Below are 18,490 nucleotides of genomic sequence, written 5' to 3'. Positions count from 1 at the left end.
ATGCCACATCTACTAAGACCAGCCTAGCAACCACCTACCTACTGATGGTTTCAAATTTTAACACGTGAGGATCAAAAATCATTCTATTCCAACTTGGGTGTCTTTAAAAGGGGGTAGAAAAATCCATGGACTATAAGGCTATCACTGGCTACTAGTCTTGGTGGCTATATGGGAGCTTCAGAATCTGAAGTAAGAACTAGATAAATCTGAATCACAAAAAGGCATGTTGACTTATTATTTTTTAAGTAGACATTAATTAACATTTCAGAATCAGCTGCTACGGAGTTCCCCATGTATATTTTTTGAAACAAAGCACAATGGAGAAAATTTACACCAGGAATTAATTGGGATTGTGTTATGCAGAAGAACAAGGTCCCCAAAAGCTAAATATCTTGTGATGATTGCTAGCGCTGATTGTGTGAGATTTCAGCAGTGGAATGTGTTTTCTTTCTCAAGGTGTTATTTGCTGAAGTCATCTTATTTATTCAGTGAGCAATCATGCTCCACCCAGTAACAGCCCCAGTATCCCACAAACACCAGTTCTCTGCTCACATATCCCAGTCTTGCTCACATAGAGCAGTTTAGGTGAATAGATGTGCAAGAAGAACGCAATGGTCTATCCAGCACCATATACTATTTCTGATTATGGGTAGAGTTGGCTGCCTAAGGAAGTTTATAATTGTCATGGGAAGAAAGCATTCCATTTCCTGTCATCCATACTCAGCTTCAGAAATGTAAAATATGAAGGACAACTTAAATCATTACTTAATTCAACAGTGGGGTGGATGCCCCCTGCCTCCAATCTAAAAACAAGACAGCCAGACTGTGGCTACTAAGCAGTTAGGGAAAGACACTTGCCACATACTCTTTTTTAATTATTACTTTAAAAATGATCTAGGGCTGAGGAAAATATCCAGAGTATAGATGCCCACATGGGCTTTTTTCCACTGTATATACATGCGGTTTGTGTACCCCAGCAAGTCAAAACCGATTTTTGCTTCTCAAACATCACCACAACAAAATCTCCAGGATGCTCAATCCTGCCTCAAAGTCATACTCTATACTCTGAAAATCTTTCTCTTCAAATCCCAGAAGTATTCGGTGGCTAGTTGTTGTTAGTCAGTGAAACAAGGCATCCAGCACAAGCTCAGGAAATGTATTTTTAACATTATTTTGGTTGTCCAAGGCTGAAGCCTAGCATTGAAAACAGCTGCTAAAGTTGAGCATGAAGGAGACATCTGTGAAACTACCGGGTGGTGGGGAGGGGAAAGAGATGGGTGGCATGACCAAGTCACCAACAGCAGGAGGAAGGAGGAAGTTGCGGCATAGCTAGGTCCCGGTTGCTTGCAGGAATAAATGGAGAAACACAATTCGATGCCCTGATGCTTAAGGCATGCCCTGGCTGTGTTTGGTATAGCAGGGAGCAAAGCACCTTCAGTGTATTCATTCTTTCCAATCCAAGGACCATTTTTAATAAGGCTCATTTAATGCTATAAGCTGCTAACTGCTCTCTACTACAACTGTTTCACATTGAAAAGGAAGCCATACATGACACTGTAGCAAGAGAGCTGTACCTCTTTCAGCCCAAGAGCTGAATTCAATTTCTGAGCAGCTCTCAGGGGCCTCATTCCAGTGGTGGGTGTGGCTGAAGGTAACAGGCAGTGGGACAAAAGGGTTGGGGGGGGGGGCAAAATACCAGCCTATTTTAGCTTACAGGTCTTGCTGCCAGTGACAAAGCCTTAGGACAGGCATTTCAACCTTTTAGAATGGGAAAATTACTGCAAAAGCCAGGAAACCACCAAACTATCAGCAGTCGGGGTGGAGGGGATTGGGCCAGAGGAAGGGGTGCAGCCAACTGGGGAAACCTGTAGGGCTGGATTGTGTCCCCCATTTGGTTCAGATTCAGTCCACAGGCCTGAGGTTCAACACCACTGTACTACAGGAATACTGGCTGGTTAGCATAAGGCCCACCATCAACTCACCTGTGAGCTGGTTGAAGCCTATCCGGCGTAGGGCATGCGTGACGTTTGGTTCATAGTTGAGCATGATGAAGAGGGCATACTTGTCTTCATAGTGCTGGGTCCCTCGCACTATGCGCAGGTTCTGAAGTGGCAAGTACGTGAAGTAATTCATGGCGATCAAAACGTAGCCAGTCACTTCTCGGATAGTCTAGGAAGAGTCCGAGGGGAAACCAAAAGAGATACTATAATATTGACCCCGGTCATTATCAAATTGCACAGCTACTAATTTTGCTAAAGGCTCATGGCACCACTCAGAACAGCCTACATCTTAGGGTTCCAAGGCTGGGTGGGAGAGGAGAATCCAGGTTCCTTCTCTTGTCATTGGTTTTCTCCTATCTCTTTCTTGTTTGATGGCAAATGAAAAAATAAGCTGCATTTGTAATAACATTGATTCAAAGTAGGAACCAAAGTGGGTGTATGAGGGAAGGAGTTCAACCACAAGCAGTACGACCACAAGTATTGGTATGAGGGAAGCCATTCTTGGAAACACCAGCAAGGAACAGGAACCTAGATGAGAGTGGCCATTTTATACTGATTTAAGAGCGAAACTCAATGAGATTGTTGCAGACCCCTGCTTCAAATATGAGTCACTACCAAATGGTAGTAAAGTGGCAGGGTTAGTGATATGATTTCTAGCTCCGTCTTGATAGGCAAGAGGGAGGTGCAGAACTTCACTACCACCAGCAGCCACTTTTTTCTCAGCCAGCTCTGTCTAGAAACGAACGCAGCTCAGAGAAATGGCCAATTAGGGGTCAGGGGAAGGGTTTTGCCCACATTCTACCTGCTATAATTTGCCCTCTCTGCCCCCTTCCTGCTTTAAGGCTGTTTGGAGGCAATCCACACTTGAAGACATAAGTCTGCCTCCATCAGGTGCATGCCTGCCCTAAAAGTTGCACAAATCAAGCAGAATTCCTTTGTCACACATTCCCGGTTTCTTATTTGCATTATTTATAAAGTTTACAGTAGCAACCATTACTGATTTCATTATCTCTGTCTCTTTTATTGGATCAGACTCTGATTGTCCTTGTTGCTTTGCAATGCAATATCTGTTAGAATCTTTGATAAGAATATACATCTTCCATGTCTCTACATTTAAAGCATTAGATCAGAAATAAATTTTAAGTTCCAGCATGTTCTCCTTCTCTCTTTCTCTTTCATTGCCACTAGTTAAATTTGCTCCCCTCTGGCCTGAGAAAAAAAGTTATTAAATTCCAGTTCACACTCAACAAATTAATACTCGTTTAAACAGTTGAGCCTTAATTATGTGCATCTCCCTAAATAATCTTATGTCACTGAGGTAAAATTCTTCCAGGAAGTTTTCTACAGCTCGCCACATTACTGCTACTTTGCATTAGAAAGGTCAAAGCAGAGATTTTGAATATTCACAAGACCTAGCTTAAGGGCCAAATTATATGAGTGCATGTGTATTAAACGCATGCTTGCGCATTTACATATAGAGTAGAGGGTGTACTTTTGATATCAAAATGAATGCAATGGAAAGAGAGAACAAAGCCCGCCCCTCTCCTGTGCCTTACCTTTCTGTGTTAGGATGCTTTAAAAGCCCATTCCCCAAGAACTCCGCTGGGAGGAGGGAAGGCTTAAAGCATAGTAACGCAACAAGCTAAGGTGCAGGAGGGTCTCACTTCAATATAAGAACCTACCCACTCTATAGGTAAATGGTCAAGCACGGTTTAGGAAAACCATCTATTGACCCAAAGTCAGGGGTGCACAATTTGTGGCTCTTCAGATTTTTTGGGCCTACAACTTCCATTAGCCCTCACCATTGACTGTGCTGGCTAGGGCTCATGGGAGTTGTAGGCCAAACATCTAGAGTTGCCCACCCCTGCCCTAAGTTAAGCAGGTCTGTTTTCCCAAAGTGTATGAGAATTCCCATACTGGGACTCACTAACAATGATCTGACATTTTGCCTACCAACAATGACCAGCCAAATGCCTCAGAGAATTTCACTAACATGGAATGATTGTAATTAGCTAACATGTGTTAATGCCCAACATTACATTATAAAAATGTAATAAAATAAATAAATGAATAAATAAAATAAACGTCTGATAGTCAGATATGTAAACTCTCTTAATATGGGGTTTCCTATTTAAATGAATCTGAAGCTACAGCCATAATGACTTCCTGTGGGGATCTCAGTATCATGAGTTCTATGGGTTAATTATGAGCCAGTATTTAAATGGACTACCATAGAATATGACCTTTCCAACGAGATGCTTCTAATTTTCCTATCATCAGGATGCAAAAACATGTAAAGCATGTGATCTTCCCAAGGCTATGATATAATTCCAAATAGGGAACTCTTGTTTGTGTGAATGCCTCCATTTGATTTTTACCTGCCACACAGAATCATCTTCTCTTCCTCCCTCTCAAAGGGAAGTTACACTTAGAAAAAAGCCTCCTGCTGTAAGAGAGTGATTGAGCAGGCAAAGGGCCAATTTACTTCGGAAAACACACTTGGTGCTTCCAGACAATACCTCTTCAATTTGTAGCCTTCCCATGCTTTCCCACCCCCTTCTTTCACCTTCCCCCCCCCAAAAAAAATCTGTTATGAAGGATTTTTAGCAACACAACGGCTTTTGATTGGTAGTGCTAGAAGCCCTCTGTCTTGAAGCACCCAGTGAGCTAGTTGTTGCCACTTCGCCCTGTCACAGGAAGGAATAAAGTTAATTCTGGCTCCGATGGGTAGGCCCCATTTGCACAATCGCATTATAAAGGATCCTTCCCACTCGTGATGGCATGGATCCCACATACCATAGGCAGGCTCAGTCTAGATTATTGTATCATAGGGCCTACTCAGCCTTCCAGTTTCTCCTTTGAGCAGTAGCAGGGGTGGGGTGCACAACCCAAACTTCCATTGTTTCGAGTGTGAACTGAAGAAAATTACCCCAGCACAGAAAACTTGAGCCAGATATATTATAAATCAGCACCACTCAGAGATAGCCTAGCCTTTACTTATCCCCAAATGCAAACCCCACTGATCCCAACAATACAATTAGCAGCACTGTTCCATACCTCCCTCAGTCTTGGCACTAACCTACTGCTCCCCACCTTAAGAGCCCAAAACTGCAAAGCCCTCCACTTTGGCTTTTTGACAAGGCAGAAATGAGGTGTCACATGTGCCGTCTATCTATCCACCTGGTGCCCACAGAAAGCAAGTCAGGGCAGGGCCCTGTCTGACAAGAAATCTGGAAACAGGTGAAGAAAAGAAAAAGCTACTAAGAGAGTTCTCCACACTACTGAGATGGGGCAAGATCCAAGGAAGGAAGACAGAGGAGGGTGCCTTGCCAGTTCCGCCATGTTGCTTGCATCACAGCCTTCAAGCCACAATAACAAAAAATCCACTTTCCATTCTGCACTTTGGGGCTTGGTTGGTCTTCGCTCCTGTGCTCCGCCTATGGCCACTCCTATATTCAAAACTGTATATTTTTGCACTACCACCCCAAATATTGCAACCAGGAAACTCAGATGTCTAGACTGGATTAAATTATGTAAATTAAGGCTGTAATCCAAAACATATTTACTAGGGAGTAAGCCTCATTGAGTACAATGAAAATTATGTCTGGGTAAACATGCTTAAGATAGCGCTGCCTCATATATCTTTAAAATATATCGTTGATATATTTTTAATGTAAGTTATTTACATTAAGCAAAACTATTTGTCTCATGATTCAGGTATTTTTTAAAAAAGGGGAGGGGGTAAAAATAGACCAGGGGTGACAGGAGGAAAGGTATGTAAGATTTTCAAGTTTTATTCTATATAACAATGAGAGCTAGAATCTTCATGGAGAATACGACTGTCAACAACTATTAGCTGCAATAGGGAGCCAAGCTGGGAATAAACAAAAGGGATTGGCTATCCCTATCATGGCTGTTTATGAATTTCCAGAGGCATTTGGCTGGTCACTGATGGAAACAGAATGCTAGGCCTAGGTGATCCCCAGGATTGTCCCTGTGCATCCACATGATGCACAGGGGATCCCAGGATCAGGGAGGGATGATCCCTCCCTTGCCCCGGGATCTCGCCCTACCCTTTAGGCCCTGTTTTTCTGCAGTCTTCGGCTGAGCCCGAGACCGCGGAACGTGTGGCCGGGTGCCGCTGTTTGATCTGGCTCCTCGCGGTTCCTTGCGAGGAGCTCAGACTTGCACATGGGGCACAGAGCTCCTGCGAAGCTCTGTGCCCATTGGGGGTTGGTTGGGGGGAGTGGGGGAAATATTTTTTTTTTAAAAAAAATACCTTCTGCGCACCAGTGCTCGTGTGCTCTGGTCTCTTTAAAAATAAAAAAAATGGCGGGCACAACACCTCTCCCTCTGAGGTTGTCATTCGCCGCGTGTAAACAGAGGGGGAGATTTCACGATTAAAAAAGTGCAAGATCTTCACCCCTCCGTCCTGCTAGGTCTAGCTAAGGCCCTAGACTAGATGAACTTTAGTCAAAAGAAGCAAGGCCCTGCCCCAAGGCATTTACAATCTACAGTTTGATAAAGGGGAAACAACAAAAGAAGGGGAGGCCGAGGTAAACAAGGAAGCAATATGCAGTTTTACTTACACAAGCTTAAGTTTAGTTACACGCTAAGTTATAGTATGACATAGAAGCTAGTTAGAGGGATCCAAATCCCTCTGGAGCAGATTTAGAAGACAGGTGGGGGCTGAAGACTGGTATCCTTCTGATGGTGGAATGAAGGATCTGTATGTTTTCCCTTGTCTTTCTTGGTGTTGAAGCACCCTGGTGCTCTTAGCTTTTTCTTTTCTTTTCTTTTACTCTTGTGTACAGACATAGAATATACAAGATTTTCTGTACAAGCTTGACCCCTTCATACCAGCCCACCCCCAGCTCTCTACCCCAGCACACACATCAACTAATCTCATTTCTATCCCCCCTGTTACCTGCAAGAAGGAGAGGTCCTGGTTTTGTTCAATGAGCACAATCTCAAGGTTGCCCATGACGATCTCGCAGTTGTTGTACCTTTTCTGTAGTGTTTCATATTGTTGCTGGGCATCCCCTGTCACGCTGAGTCCATTTAGGGTGCCTGCACAGACTGCAACAAGAGAAAGACAGGAGGCGTGTAAGTCATCAACAAAACACTATGGCTACAGCTTGATGGCCGGTCTGTATCCCCACCATGAGCAGGATCATTCACATATCAAGGCCTCACAGATTGAACCACAATGCCCACCAGGCCATGCCAAAGGCAAATATCAGGTGTGAACCAGTAAGATACCTTGTAGTTCCTCAAAACAATGGAAAATATGACCAGTATCCAAAGAGCTACTTTAGCTGTGTCCCGTCAAGTGAATTTTTTAAAATATTATTTTTATTGATTTTCAAGTAAGGACAAATACAATAAACACAAAGAGTAAAAGAAAACACTCAACAACAATACAAATGTTCCCATAGCACCACTATAAAAAGCATGGGTGTTCATACCTCCAATAAGCACTTAGTAAATATAGAAATCTTAAACAAATCTCAGTGGATTTTTTGACTTTTTTCTTCTGAACAAGCTGACCCCAGTGCCTCACGGCCAACTATTTTTGAGCCTTATCCTCCCACTAGTTTCAAAACAAGTTGACCATGAGGAATGTCAAGCTCCCATTATCCCCCTACGTTTTTAAGCACACAGAAATTGTCACACAGCTTTCTTGTTCAAGACTTATATGTGGATACATAGCTAAACATCAAAAAAGGTGGAACTTTGTCACCAGTGTTTGTGGAACACATATTTCATGTCAGTATTATAATAAACTGTTCAGAATTTCAACATCTGAACTGTCTGAAAATCAAACCAATTATATATTTAATTTTAAAACATTAAATAAAAAAGGATGCTTGTAAACAATAAAATTCATAGACTGGAAAGCTACAAAGCGGAAGACAGATGGACACTACTGACTGGTTTTGCTTCTTGAGGAAATGAGCATGAAAAACACCATTGGCCATGGTACTCTGGCTGTTTGCCACTGACTAATCTCACCCAGACCTAGATGTTATTCTGCCAGGCAAATGATTGACAACCGTGAGCACCTGCACACCCAGCCCAGCGCCCCCATGGAAGGTAAATAAGCAATCAGCTTCTTCCCCCACAGCTGAAGTGACCATAATACCTTCATTGTAAGAGGAAGGGAGTAATAGGACTGAAATCACAGGGAAACAGGTTGAGTGATAGGCCTCTGACAGCTTAGATCAGGATTATGGGTCTGTTCACTCTTCTGTATTCCCTTTGAGGTGGAGTAAACCCTAGTAGTTTCATTGACTTGCTGTTTAATATGCAACTCAGTCATAGTGCTGAAATAAAGAATCGCCACACAGATATTCATGCTAATTAATTAGTTTCCACGCTGTTAGCACACTTGTGTTTTTAGTGAGCCCTCGGACTGATCATACATTATGCGGAATGTGTATAGAAGGGGAAGTAGGACAATGCCACCTATGTCATAATCTGTGAAGAGCCGATGTGCACACAAACTGTACATGTGATCCGAGACTTTGCTTATCCACAGCTCCCTGATTGTACATACAGAACCTATGTGTACACAACTGGGGCAGGGAGGCACCCCTGGACAGGTGAAGTTGAATGTGTGTAGGAATTCTGGGTTTCAAGCTGTTAAACTGCTGTGTGGTGTAGTGGCTAGGGTCTTGGACTGGGAGTCAGGAGATCTGGGTTCTAGTCCCCACTCAGCCATGGAAGCTCACTGGGTGACTTTGGGCCAATCACAGACTCTCAGCCCAACCTACATCACAAGTTTGTTGTTGTGAGAATAAAAATGGAGAGGAGGAGGATTATGCATTTTACCTCGGGTTCCTTAAGGAGGAAAAATGCCAGGTTATAAATGTAACAAAAATAAAATAAAATAAAAATAAACTGCTGGTCTTTTCTGCCATTTCAGAGCCCCTGCTTGGGTGTGCAGTTGCTTCGTATCTGCAAAGTTCATAGGGGTTAAACGCGAACCTTCCTAAGCCCACAGGGCTTTTGCAATTGCTTCAAAACTGACACATCACCAAACTGGATGGGCAGCTTCTTCTGCCAAGTGTGGCACAAACAAACAATCTGATCAACCAACAGTTCCAGCCGATCAACAACCTGAAGTGGTTTACGTGTAGGGGGGTGTTGTACCGGAACACAGCAGGACTTTGGCCATCCCAAACAAATACATGCTGCCAAAGCATGCCCAGCTCAGGTAGGGGGCAAAGAGCAAGGGCAAAGAGATGCACTTGTGCCCAAGGTGGCCACAGGATCCCTGGTCGCCAAAGGTTTTATTGTGATGTCGGCCACGCATTTCCAGCAGGATGAGGAGAGCATACTTTAACTCAAAAGATTGTTAAAAAAACCCATTCAGCAATTAAAAATCCGTTAAATAATTCTCCCGGCAACTCCTGTAAAATTCCTTTCACCCCATCAGTCAATCCAAGTGTCCCAGCAATCCCAGAAGAGTCAAGGCTTTCGGGTATGGGGACTGAAGCCCCTGCCAACTCTGAAAGGGGAGGGATGAGTGGACACAGGGAATTCATTGTGCCGGGATGGGGCAGCTCTGCTCCCTGGGCCCCTTTGTGAAGGGACAGCCCCAAGCAATGTCCTGGCTGGACAACAATGGGTTGATTATCTGTGGGGTGGTGCGCGGGAAGGAATTGTGGGTCTCATTGACCACTCCACCCTAGCACTGACATAAAAGTATCCTACCACAAGATGTCTTGAAGGGAGGGGAACAGAGCTGTCAAGTTAAGTATAGCTCCCAGCACCACATCTTCTGGAGAGATGGGTCTTTGCCTCCAGCCCCAGTCGCTCTGAGATAATCTCTTCCCACTCCTTGTTTCCCTCTGTTGGGATATTCCCTCTTTACCACCAGCCAGTAAAACCCAGAAATCCTGGTTTTCAGCCATATGTCCTCTAAGGCAAGGCTTCGTTAATTTGCTATCTTCAGGGAATCCTTTCTACATTTACTTTTCTGATGAGAAAGCCCGTACACTGGGACTGTTACAGAGAATTCTAGGGGGGCGTTCTAGTGCCCCTTTCTAATAAGAGCGCTGACCAGACCTAAATGGTCCCCATTGTCACCCGGCAGGAATGGAGACCAACACAACACTTGGAGAAGCTCTCTGGGGTGTGGCTTTATAGTGATGGGCGGAGCCAAAGGCAAAAAGACCAAAAAAAATTTCAAATGCCAGCACATTGTAGTTTAAAGCTCTTACTGCAAGTAACTTAGCCTTCAGAGGCGCATTTCAAAATTTTAGAATGGGGGGGGGGATGACTGCACAAAAGACTGGATATTCCATGGGAGAAAGGGGGCGTGTCCATCTGAGAAGCCAGACTGGGAACCAAGGCAGGCTGCATTCAGATTCTAGAGTAGAGCTGAGGTTTCCCAGCTCTGCTCTAGAATCTGCCCTGCTTTGAGCTGAGATTAGAATTGCAATCCCAGCTACCAGCCACCTTCCCTAAGCAAACTATTAGATTCCTCCCGCCTCTCTCTTTGTGCTGTTACTGTGCCTTATACTGTGGGCTACAAGATGACCATGGAGGGGTTGGGGGAGGAACTGCCTATGAGAATCTAGATCCATTTGTTACCCACCCACCCCAGACATGAACATGCATCCGTTTCAGTCCGTCTGTTCTCTATCCTGCTGGCAGCTTCTTTTCTCAATGAGCAAAAAAGCAGAGAGTGAGATGGCAGTGGCAGCTACACCCCCACCCACGCCCCCTTCTCCCCTATCCAGACAGTGGCTCCAGCCTGGGAGGCAGGCAGCAGCCAGACATATCAAGGCCCTTCCTGAAAAGATAACAAGGCAAAAGGAGAGGGGAGACATGAAAGGGTGGGAGGGAGAGAAGGAGGAAGTGTTTACCTCCCCTCAATCATCTCCCCTGTCAAAGCACACACATCCCTCGTGGAGGTTCGGAGCCAGGACTTCCGATTTCTATAGGCAACTATAAGAGATGAAGACTGCAATCTTCCAACTATTTACCTGAGAGTAAACCTCACCAAACCCAATGGAACCTATTTCTGAATTAGGATTGCAGTGTAATAACTATGAATATGGATTTGAGAGTGGACAGTGAAGTATTTGGATTGTGAATTCTGAGGTCTGTACACTGCTGGGGGGCGCTAGGAGGGAGAAATGGCAATGAGTGGATTTGAAGCTGGAGAAGGCTATGAGCCAGGACCACTGGGTTTTGTCCCCCTGTCATAGTGACAAGCCCTTTGCAGGGCTGCTATTCTATTCAAGACCCAGACGTGACTCAGAGCTGTGCAGCTGGGGGGGGGGGGGAGAGCAGTTTTGTCTCTGCCTGGGCTGAGATAAGAACCATTCCCCCAACCACCCCCACTGCCATAAGCACAGTCTCTCCTCGCTCCTTAGGACACCTGAGGTTTGCTTTTTACAGGGAAAATTATTTGGCTCATGGTATGCGTGCAATGTAAAACCTGCTCCCGGTAGTGGCAAATTCACTTGGAGGGGACAACATAAAAGTTGGTAGCTCCCATACTCGAGGGCAATCACAACTCCATACTTATCCGGACACTTGCTAGAGAAAAGGAGTGAGAAGGAGTCATGCTTTGCCCTCTCATAGGTCCCGGCTTTCACAGTGCATCCCTTTTGTCAACATGGAAGGTTCTTCTTGCACTCCCCATATGGCTCTATTGGACATGACCAAAAATACAGCACACACTGCAGATGTTCGGTAACCCAGGACACTCCCAGGTGGTCAGAAAACATTGCCAGCCATGCCAATTGCACAATCCTTGCTTGTCCCCCATCAGTTACATAGCTCCACGGAGGTACGTTCAGATGACACACCACGCCCCAATGTATTGAAGGACGGTGTGGGTAAGTTGTAGGGCAATCCCCATCCCCATCTATCTGGCACATGTGAGAAGGGGCTCTACATGTGTACTGATGTATGTGCATAGAGATTTTCTGCATGAGGAGAGAATTCTTATTGGAGTAAGTATGTAGAACTCCTTGTCAAGCTGCACAATCCTTCAATGACATCTGAACCCCACTAAAGTAATATTTGAGCCCTTACTGACTTTTCTTACATAACCAACCCTTACCTTAACTTTGCATGCCACCCTCATCCACCCACATTTTGACAGATAATCACAACCATTGCTGCATTAGTGTGCCACGTTGCAGTCACCAGTCTTCGACTGAAGTAATTGCGAGAAAAGGCCGTTGGTGCATCATCACTGGAAAACATTAAATACGTAGCACATATTTCAATGATCCTAAGTTTTCTTAGATGAGTCTTTGCCTTCCCCCTTCCATTGCTCTGGAAAGACTGAAATTCTACTTTTCAAGTCTGGGATGATTTGGTTTACGAAGAGTTCTGCTGGACTAGATCAAAGGCCTATCCAGTCCAGGCTTCTGTTCCCACAGTGGCCAACCAGCTGCTGTGGGAAGCCCATACATAGGTCATGAGTGCAAAAGCACCCTACTGCTCATGTTTTCTAGCAACTAGCATACAGGGGCATACTGCCTCTGATACTGGACTAGTAGCCACTGATAACCTTATCCTCCACGAATAAATATTCAAAGCAATGATGTTTACCACCACCACTACTACTCCAAACAGGAACCTACTCCAGTTTGTTTGATTGTTCTATACATTTCTTAGCTGCCTTTCAAGACTATTATTATTATTATTATTATTTATTTATTATTATTTATTTATATAGCACCATCAATGTACTTACAATGTAAAATATACAAATCGGTATCAATACTTAATTCATACAAACATTGATAGCTAAAAAGAAAGGGAAAGGAAACAGCTTGTCATCTAGTGACTGCCCAGAACCAAAACAATGACTGTAGTTCTACCCTTGATCCATATGTTTAGTGTTGCGGTCACTCTGTAGTTTTCAGGGACCAAGAGCAATCAGAATGAGGTCATCAAAGGTAAGAAGAAGAAACCAGTCTTATTTTGAAGTCAACATTCACTAGCTGGATGAAATCACAGAGATTTAGGTAAGAGCTGAGGGTTGAGATACTGGAAGGCTTAAGGATGGGGGGCAGCATACAAGTCTTCACAAGAAACCCTAAGCTACAAACAAGCATCCAGCCAAATTCAGTAGATGGATCATCCTCAATTTACCCAACAGATGACTCAAAACTCCACTGTAGAGACACACACAGCTCCAATAATCATCAGGAGTCTTCTTAACAGGTAACCAAAAATGGAAATGGAAACTCCGTCTTGCTACAGGATCAAATAAGGGTGGAATCTAACAAACTCCTGAACCTCAACTCCTCTATTTCACTTTTCCAGATTCCAAATCTTTCAGCTGGAGGGCTGAATTCCATTTTTGGAAGGTCTTGGGAGGGGCACATGTCAGGGGTGAGTAGGGCTGAAGACAAAAGGGGCAGGGGCAAAATGTATTTTAAAAATACCTGCATATTTTAGTTTAAAACTCTTCCTACCAGTAGCGAAGCCTTGGGAAAGGCATTTCAACCTTTTCGAATTAGGGAAAAACTAGAAAGCCACCAAATAATCTGTTGTTGAGGGAAAGGGGTGTGACCTTCTGAGGAAACAGAGTGGTAAGCCAGGCTGGCCAGAGTTCCCCTGGGCCTGAGGTCCTAGATAAACCTTCTTTCCCCTCCTCACCCTCTGCAAACAACAACAACACAGCCAAACCAAGAAGATGCTTGTCTAGCAGGCTCTTTAAAATGCCACCTCTTCAAGCTGGCAGCCCTGTCTGCTCTACAAAAGCCTCTGCCCTAGCACATCTTCTGTTGCTGGCAAAGGCTACGTGTTTTAATGCAGACACTATATATGCATAGACACACCACTCATTGTATGGCCAGCTGCCCACTCCCTGTTTCAGGGGTGACACACAGCGGCTGAATCATTGAAAGTGATTAGAGGGATCTGGACTCTACCAGACTGCCAGAAAATTTAAAGGGTAACTACCAGTCATAAACATCGAATAGGGATGGAAGAGGGACAACTCCAGCCTCTCGATGCATGTAGACATCAACAACAGAAAAGCAGCAGAGAGTTGGGGTATGAAAACCTGGACACTCGTCCTGGGCTCTCCTCTTTACTAGTGAAAACAGCTGAGTCTAGTGCATTGTTATTACATTTGTATGCCATCTTTCCTCCAAGATGCTCTAGATAGCTGACATGAGAATTTTTGTGTTTTATCCTCACAACCACCTTGAGAGGTAGGTTAAGTTGAGAGATACGACTTGTAATGATTGAATAGGAGTTTGAACCCAAATCTAAGAAAAACATACTATCCAACAGTATGGAAGGGCAGAAGGGAGATCGCCAGGTGTTTTGGACTTCAACTCCCAGAAACCCCTGCCAGCATGGGCAGTGGTCAGGAATGCTGGGAGCCAAAATCCAAAACAGCTGGAATTCTACAGCCCATCCCTGCAATACCCAGACTCCCTCCCATGAAAGAGCTGTGGAAGACCTTTGAAAAGCTGGGGTCCCTGCATCCCAAACCCCAGACTAGGGTGGGAAGAACAGGAAGAGTTACTTGGGCAGGACTTCAGAGTTTTATTTCAGCCCAGCCAGTGTCATCATTGCAGTTTGTGCCTCTGTAGAGCAAATAACTAGCTACCCACTGTGTTCCTCTACAGATTAACACACATATTGACATGGCCCTGGCCTCGGTTGACCTGAAACAGAACACTGATATTTACATAACCCCATAATTTGTTCATGCTAAGGCCTCTCTATTCCAACTGCTTATAACTTGTTAGCCCAGCTGGGATTTTATTTCAACTCCCAGCTAACTCTTCAAAATGCTTTTTAATGACCAGAGTTAGCATAGCAGTAAAGAGAATGACCCATGAACCTGGAAGTCCTTGGCGGAAATTTTACTTCAGCTAAGAATTCACTAAGTGGCCTTAGGTAAGCTACTTTGTCTTAGTTTCCGTCTCTCCACCCAACCCCATCAGGATATAATAAGGGATAATAATATTCACAGGATTGTTGTGAAGATGACTGTGATACTGTATGTGAAGCATAGCCAACAATTAAGAAAAATGCTATATACATGTTAAGCTGCTATTATTAGCTCTTATTATCGCCGCCTGCAAGTCTCCCAGAAGAATGAATCATTCTTTACACTGATGGACATTATATAATCATCCCTGTGCATCACAGTATAAGCAGAAGGGTCCCTGCCCTAAGACGCTTACAATCTAACATTCAACACAGGCAGAAGAGGGGGGAATATAAGCAGGAGTGAACAGAGGAAGAGTATTACAGTTACATATACTTAGGCAGGCATAAGCTGGCCCTACCATTATTAGGCAAAGCGAGCTCTTCGCCTCAGGCAACAGGTGATGGGAGATGGCAGTGAGAGAGCTGTCTGCTGTGTGGCCAGCCCTGTACTCCCCAAACTAGTTTACTGCTTCCAGCTCCTGGGAGGACAGTGTCCCATTGTCAATGTTGTTGAAGAAAGATTATGGCCAGGCCAGTCAGCTTTTGTACATGGAATGGAAAGAGGGTGCCATCTTGTTCTTCACCTCAAGCACCAAATGTTGTGGGCCAGTCCTGGGTACAGTATTTTATTTATTTATTTATTTATTTATCATACTTATACCCCGCTCCTCAGCCAAAAAAGGCTCTCGGAGCAGCTTACACTTAGCAAAAAAGACAGTAGGGTAAAGGGCCTAAAGGGGTTATGCCAGCCTTGCCCAACCCCATGCCTTCCAGGTGTGTTGGACTACAATCCCCATCATCCCTAGCCAGCTGGGTTATGCCAAAGACTTGTGAAGACATTGCCCACATAAGGGCCTCAATACTCAGTAGGCAGACCATAAGCCAGACTGACCTTGCAGTAACTTCCTTCGGTGTGTCCCCTCAGGCCTTTGCCCGCAACTCGCTTTGAGAATTCTGTCCTTACAGCCACCTTCTTAACAACAGGGGAGAATTAGCAGATTTGCTTAGCATGGTGCAAACTGTTCATGGCCTTTTAACTTCTTTGGCTGAAGTGAGACTGCCCTATATTGACTTTCTACCATAGTGTTACTCAGTTTGCAGTACACTCCTAAATATGTTTACTCAGAATTAAGTCCCACTGGTCTCAACAGCAGGGACCACAGATCACCAGGGAGGGACCGTGCTTCGCATACAGAAGCTCCTGGGTTCAGTCTGCACTTGAAAACATCAGTGAGTAAAGCCAGGGTAAGAGTCTCTGAGCCTGTTCGTACATTATCACATCACAAGCCACTGTGGTTTGATTTACCAGTGGAGCGTCATGACGTGTGCCAGCCACCATTTTGCATGTGCAAGCCGTAGCTTGTCGTTGCTGGCATTGTTAACCAACTGCCCACAATGCTGGGTAATTTGTGGGTAATTTGTTATGTATCTCATATGCAAAATAGCAGCACAGAGTCTCCACGGGTGAATTAACTCATGGAGGCTTATCAGGTCATGCAAACCAAGTCTCTGTTTAAAACTCAGAGTAGACAACACAGCTGGGTGGACAAATATAGTCTGTCCTGGTATAAGACAACTCTTATCTAAGGAAACAGGCTAGCTTGGAAGTCCAGCATCCCCCTGTCCTGGGGGGGAAAAACATTTTCCAGGTATACCAAAAGATCACATGCATATGCAGAGATGGAATTCATAGAGGTGTTAATGTATTCATTTTTAATCTGATGTAGCCCATCCTGAATGAAGCAGATGCACTGGAAGGGTAGGACACAAGTCCTCCTAATAAAGAAGTAAAATTAAGAGGTGCTATTAACCACTGTGTATAATAACTATCTTTCCAAAAGATTAGTTGCGCATTAAAGACTGTATTTCCTGCCGCTATAGGTAGAACTTGGACAGCTGCTGCCCATCTGAAAGTTAAAAATACATTTGCTGTCTCAAAAATGTAATTTGATAACCCTGAGATTTACAGTATCATTAACATGTGTCTATAATATTAAGTATTGTAGTCCTAGTCTATGGACAATCTTCTGCCTATTGTGGTTTACTTGGAAATTTAAATAAAATTAATTTGGGACATAAAAAATACCCTGCAAATCTGTTGCCCGTTCTGTTTTTGCACGTACAAGCATTGTGTACACTGCTTCTTTATCATGTCGCTACTAAGCAGAGGCTGGGCTCCAAAGTGCTACTTCTGGCACGCCCAAAGTTTGGGGCATGCATAATAGGAATTCTGACATCTTTACTTTTACTAGCAGACGGCCCCACACCCTGGCTCTGCCATATCACAAACTACTTCAAACTCTCCCTACTTTCAAAAGATGTTTGTCAAGTGGCACGGGAAGCTTTGGAAACACCAAGTTCTAAAGTCCTTTGGAATCACAGAGCGCATTGTAGGTTCCCTTGGATGCATGCCAGAATATGTTATTTCCCCATAAAAACAGGCGAGTCCTATGTACACATCTGCTACCTAACAAGTGGCATGGAGTTAAAATGGAATAAACATAAGCCTCAAGAAGGCAGTCAAAATGTGTAGCATGTATGTCTAGGGGAGAGGAGTCAGAACTGCACCTGCTGGCCCCACCTGACCTCCAGCATTTAAACTCCTATCTTCAAGGGGCCTACTCCACAATATGGTTGGGTTCCAAATGTACAACCTGTACCCTGCATTGTTCCAGAGTATGGCAGCCTGTTCTGCTGCCGCCCCCATCATATGCCGCCTGAGACAAATGTTTCACCTTGCCTAATTATGGGGCCTGCCCCATATGGCTCACATCTTTGAAGACTTGGCATGTTGGATATGTACGCACACAGGCCTATGTGCAAATGGATGACAGTCAGAGTTAGGGTTGGTAGGGCAATCCTGATTCCCCCTTAACACACGTGTGCACATACGTTTATACACTATGACTGCAGATTGAAGGCTATGATTTCCGGGAACCATGTGTATTACAACTGAGAGGGGGTGAGGTAAAGTTTTGCCACATACATTTTTGCTCATAGTTCAATAGATCATTCCACAATAGCTGAAGGCAGGATAAATGGGTTAAAATGTTAGCATGCAGTACGTGAAAAATGCTTACACTAGCGGTACATGAATAGTATAAGTGGACCGGGAGTGCCCAATAATCTGCTGATGAAAAGCAAGGAGTCTTTTGTTAATGTTGTATGCACTTTGCATAAACTGCCCTGTGTTATCTATATGATTTTTCCATGAATCATTCAACAACATTGTAGATCTATTTTGGCCTTTTTGAGCCATCTTGGATCCAAATCAGGAAAAATTACAGAAATTATAGCCCCAAGCACATCCCTTGGTAGCGTACCAAATTTGGTTTGGTGCCTGAACTTTATCTACCCAGACAGAAAACTACAGAAATTTATGCAAATAACTTTTAATACAAGGTTTGTGGGGTCTTATCAGCTACGGAAACCCATAAAAAAAATGATGAGAAAGCTTTACAGACACAAACAACACATAGAGCAGATTTGCATATAACCAAGGGTTTATTTAACCCTCGGTTGTTGAATTCTGGGTTGACATGATGTGCAAATCCAGACGT

General features: G+C 44.1%; 1 protein-coding gene across 1 annotated transcript in view; it reads right to left on the bottom strand.

Moving 5' to 3' along the window:
• The window catches only part of ERBB3 (erb-b2 receptor tyrosine kinase 3), an 89,637-nt gene that overhangs the window by 43,601 nt on the left and 27,546 nt on the right, over window positions 1–18,490 (bottom strand). The window contains exons 2-3 of the mRNA XM_063119983.1: window positions 6,928–7,079; window positions 1,983–2,169 (exon numbers count right to left, since the gene is read on the bottom strand). Of these exons, the coding sequence (XP_062976053.1) occupies window positions 1,983–2,169; window positions 6,928–7,079 (339 nt within the window). The remainder of the gene's footprint in view (window positions 1–1,982; window positions 2,170–6,927; window positions 7,080–18,490) is intronic.

Source organism: Elgaria multicarinata, chromosome 3 (assembly GCF_023053635.1).
Source record: "Elgaria multicarinata webbii isolate HBS135686 ecotype San Diego chromosome 3, rElgMul1.1.pri, whole genome shotgun sequence".
NCBI classification, from domain to species: Eukaryota; Metazoa; Chordata; class Lepidosauria; order Squamata; family Anguidae; genus Elgaria; species Elgaria multicarinata.
Note: the sequence above shows the minus strand (reverse complement) of the source record. Positions and strands in the feature narration are given on the sequence as shown.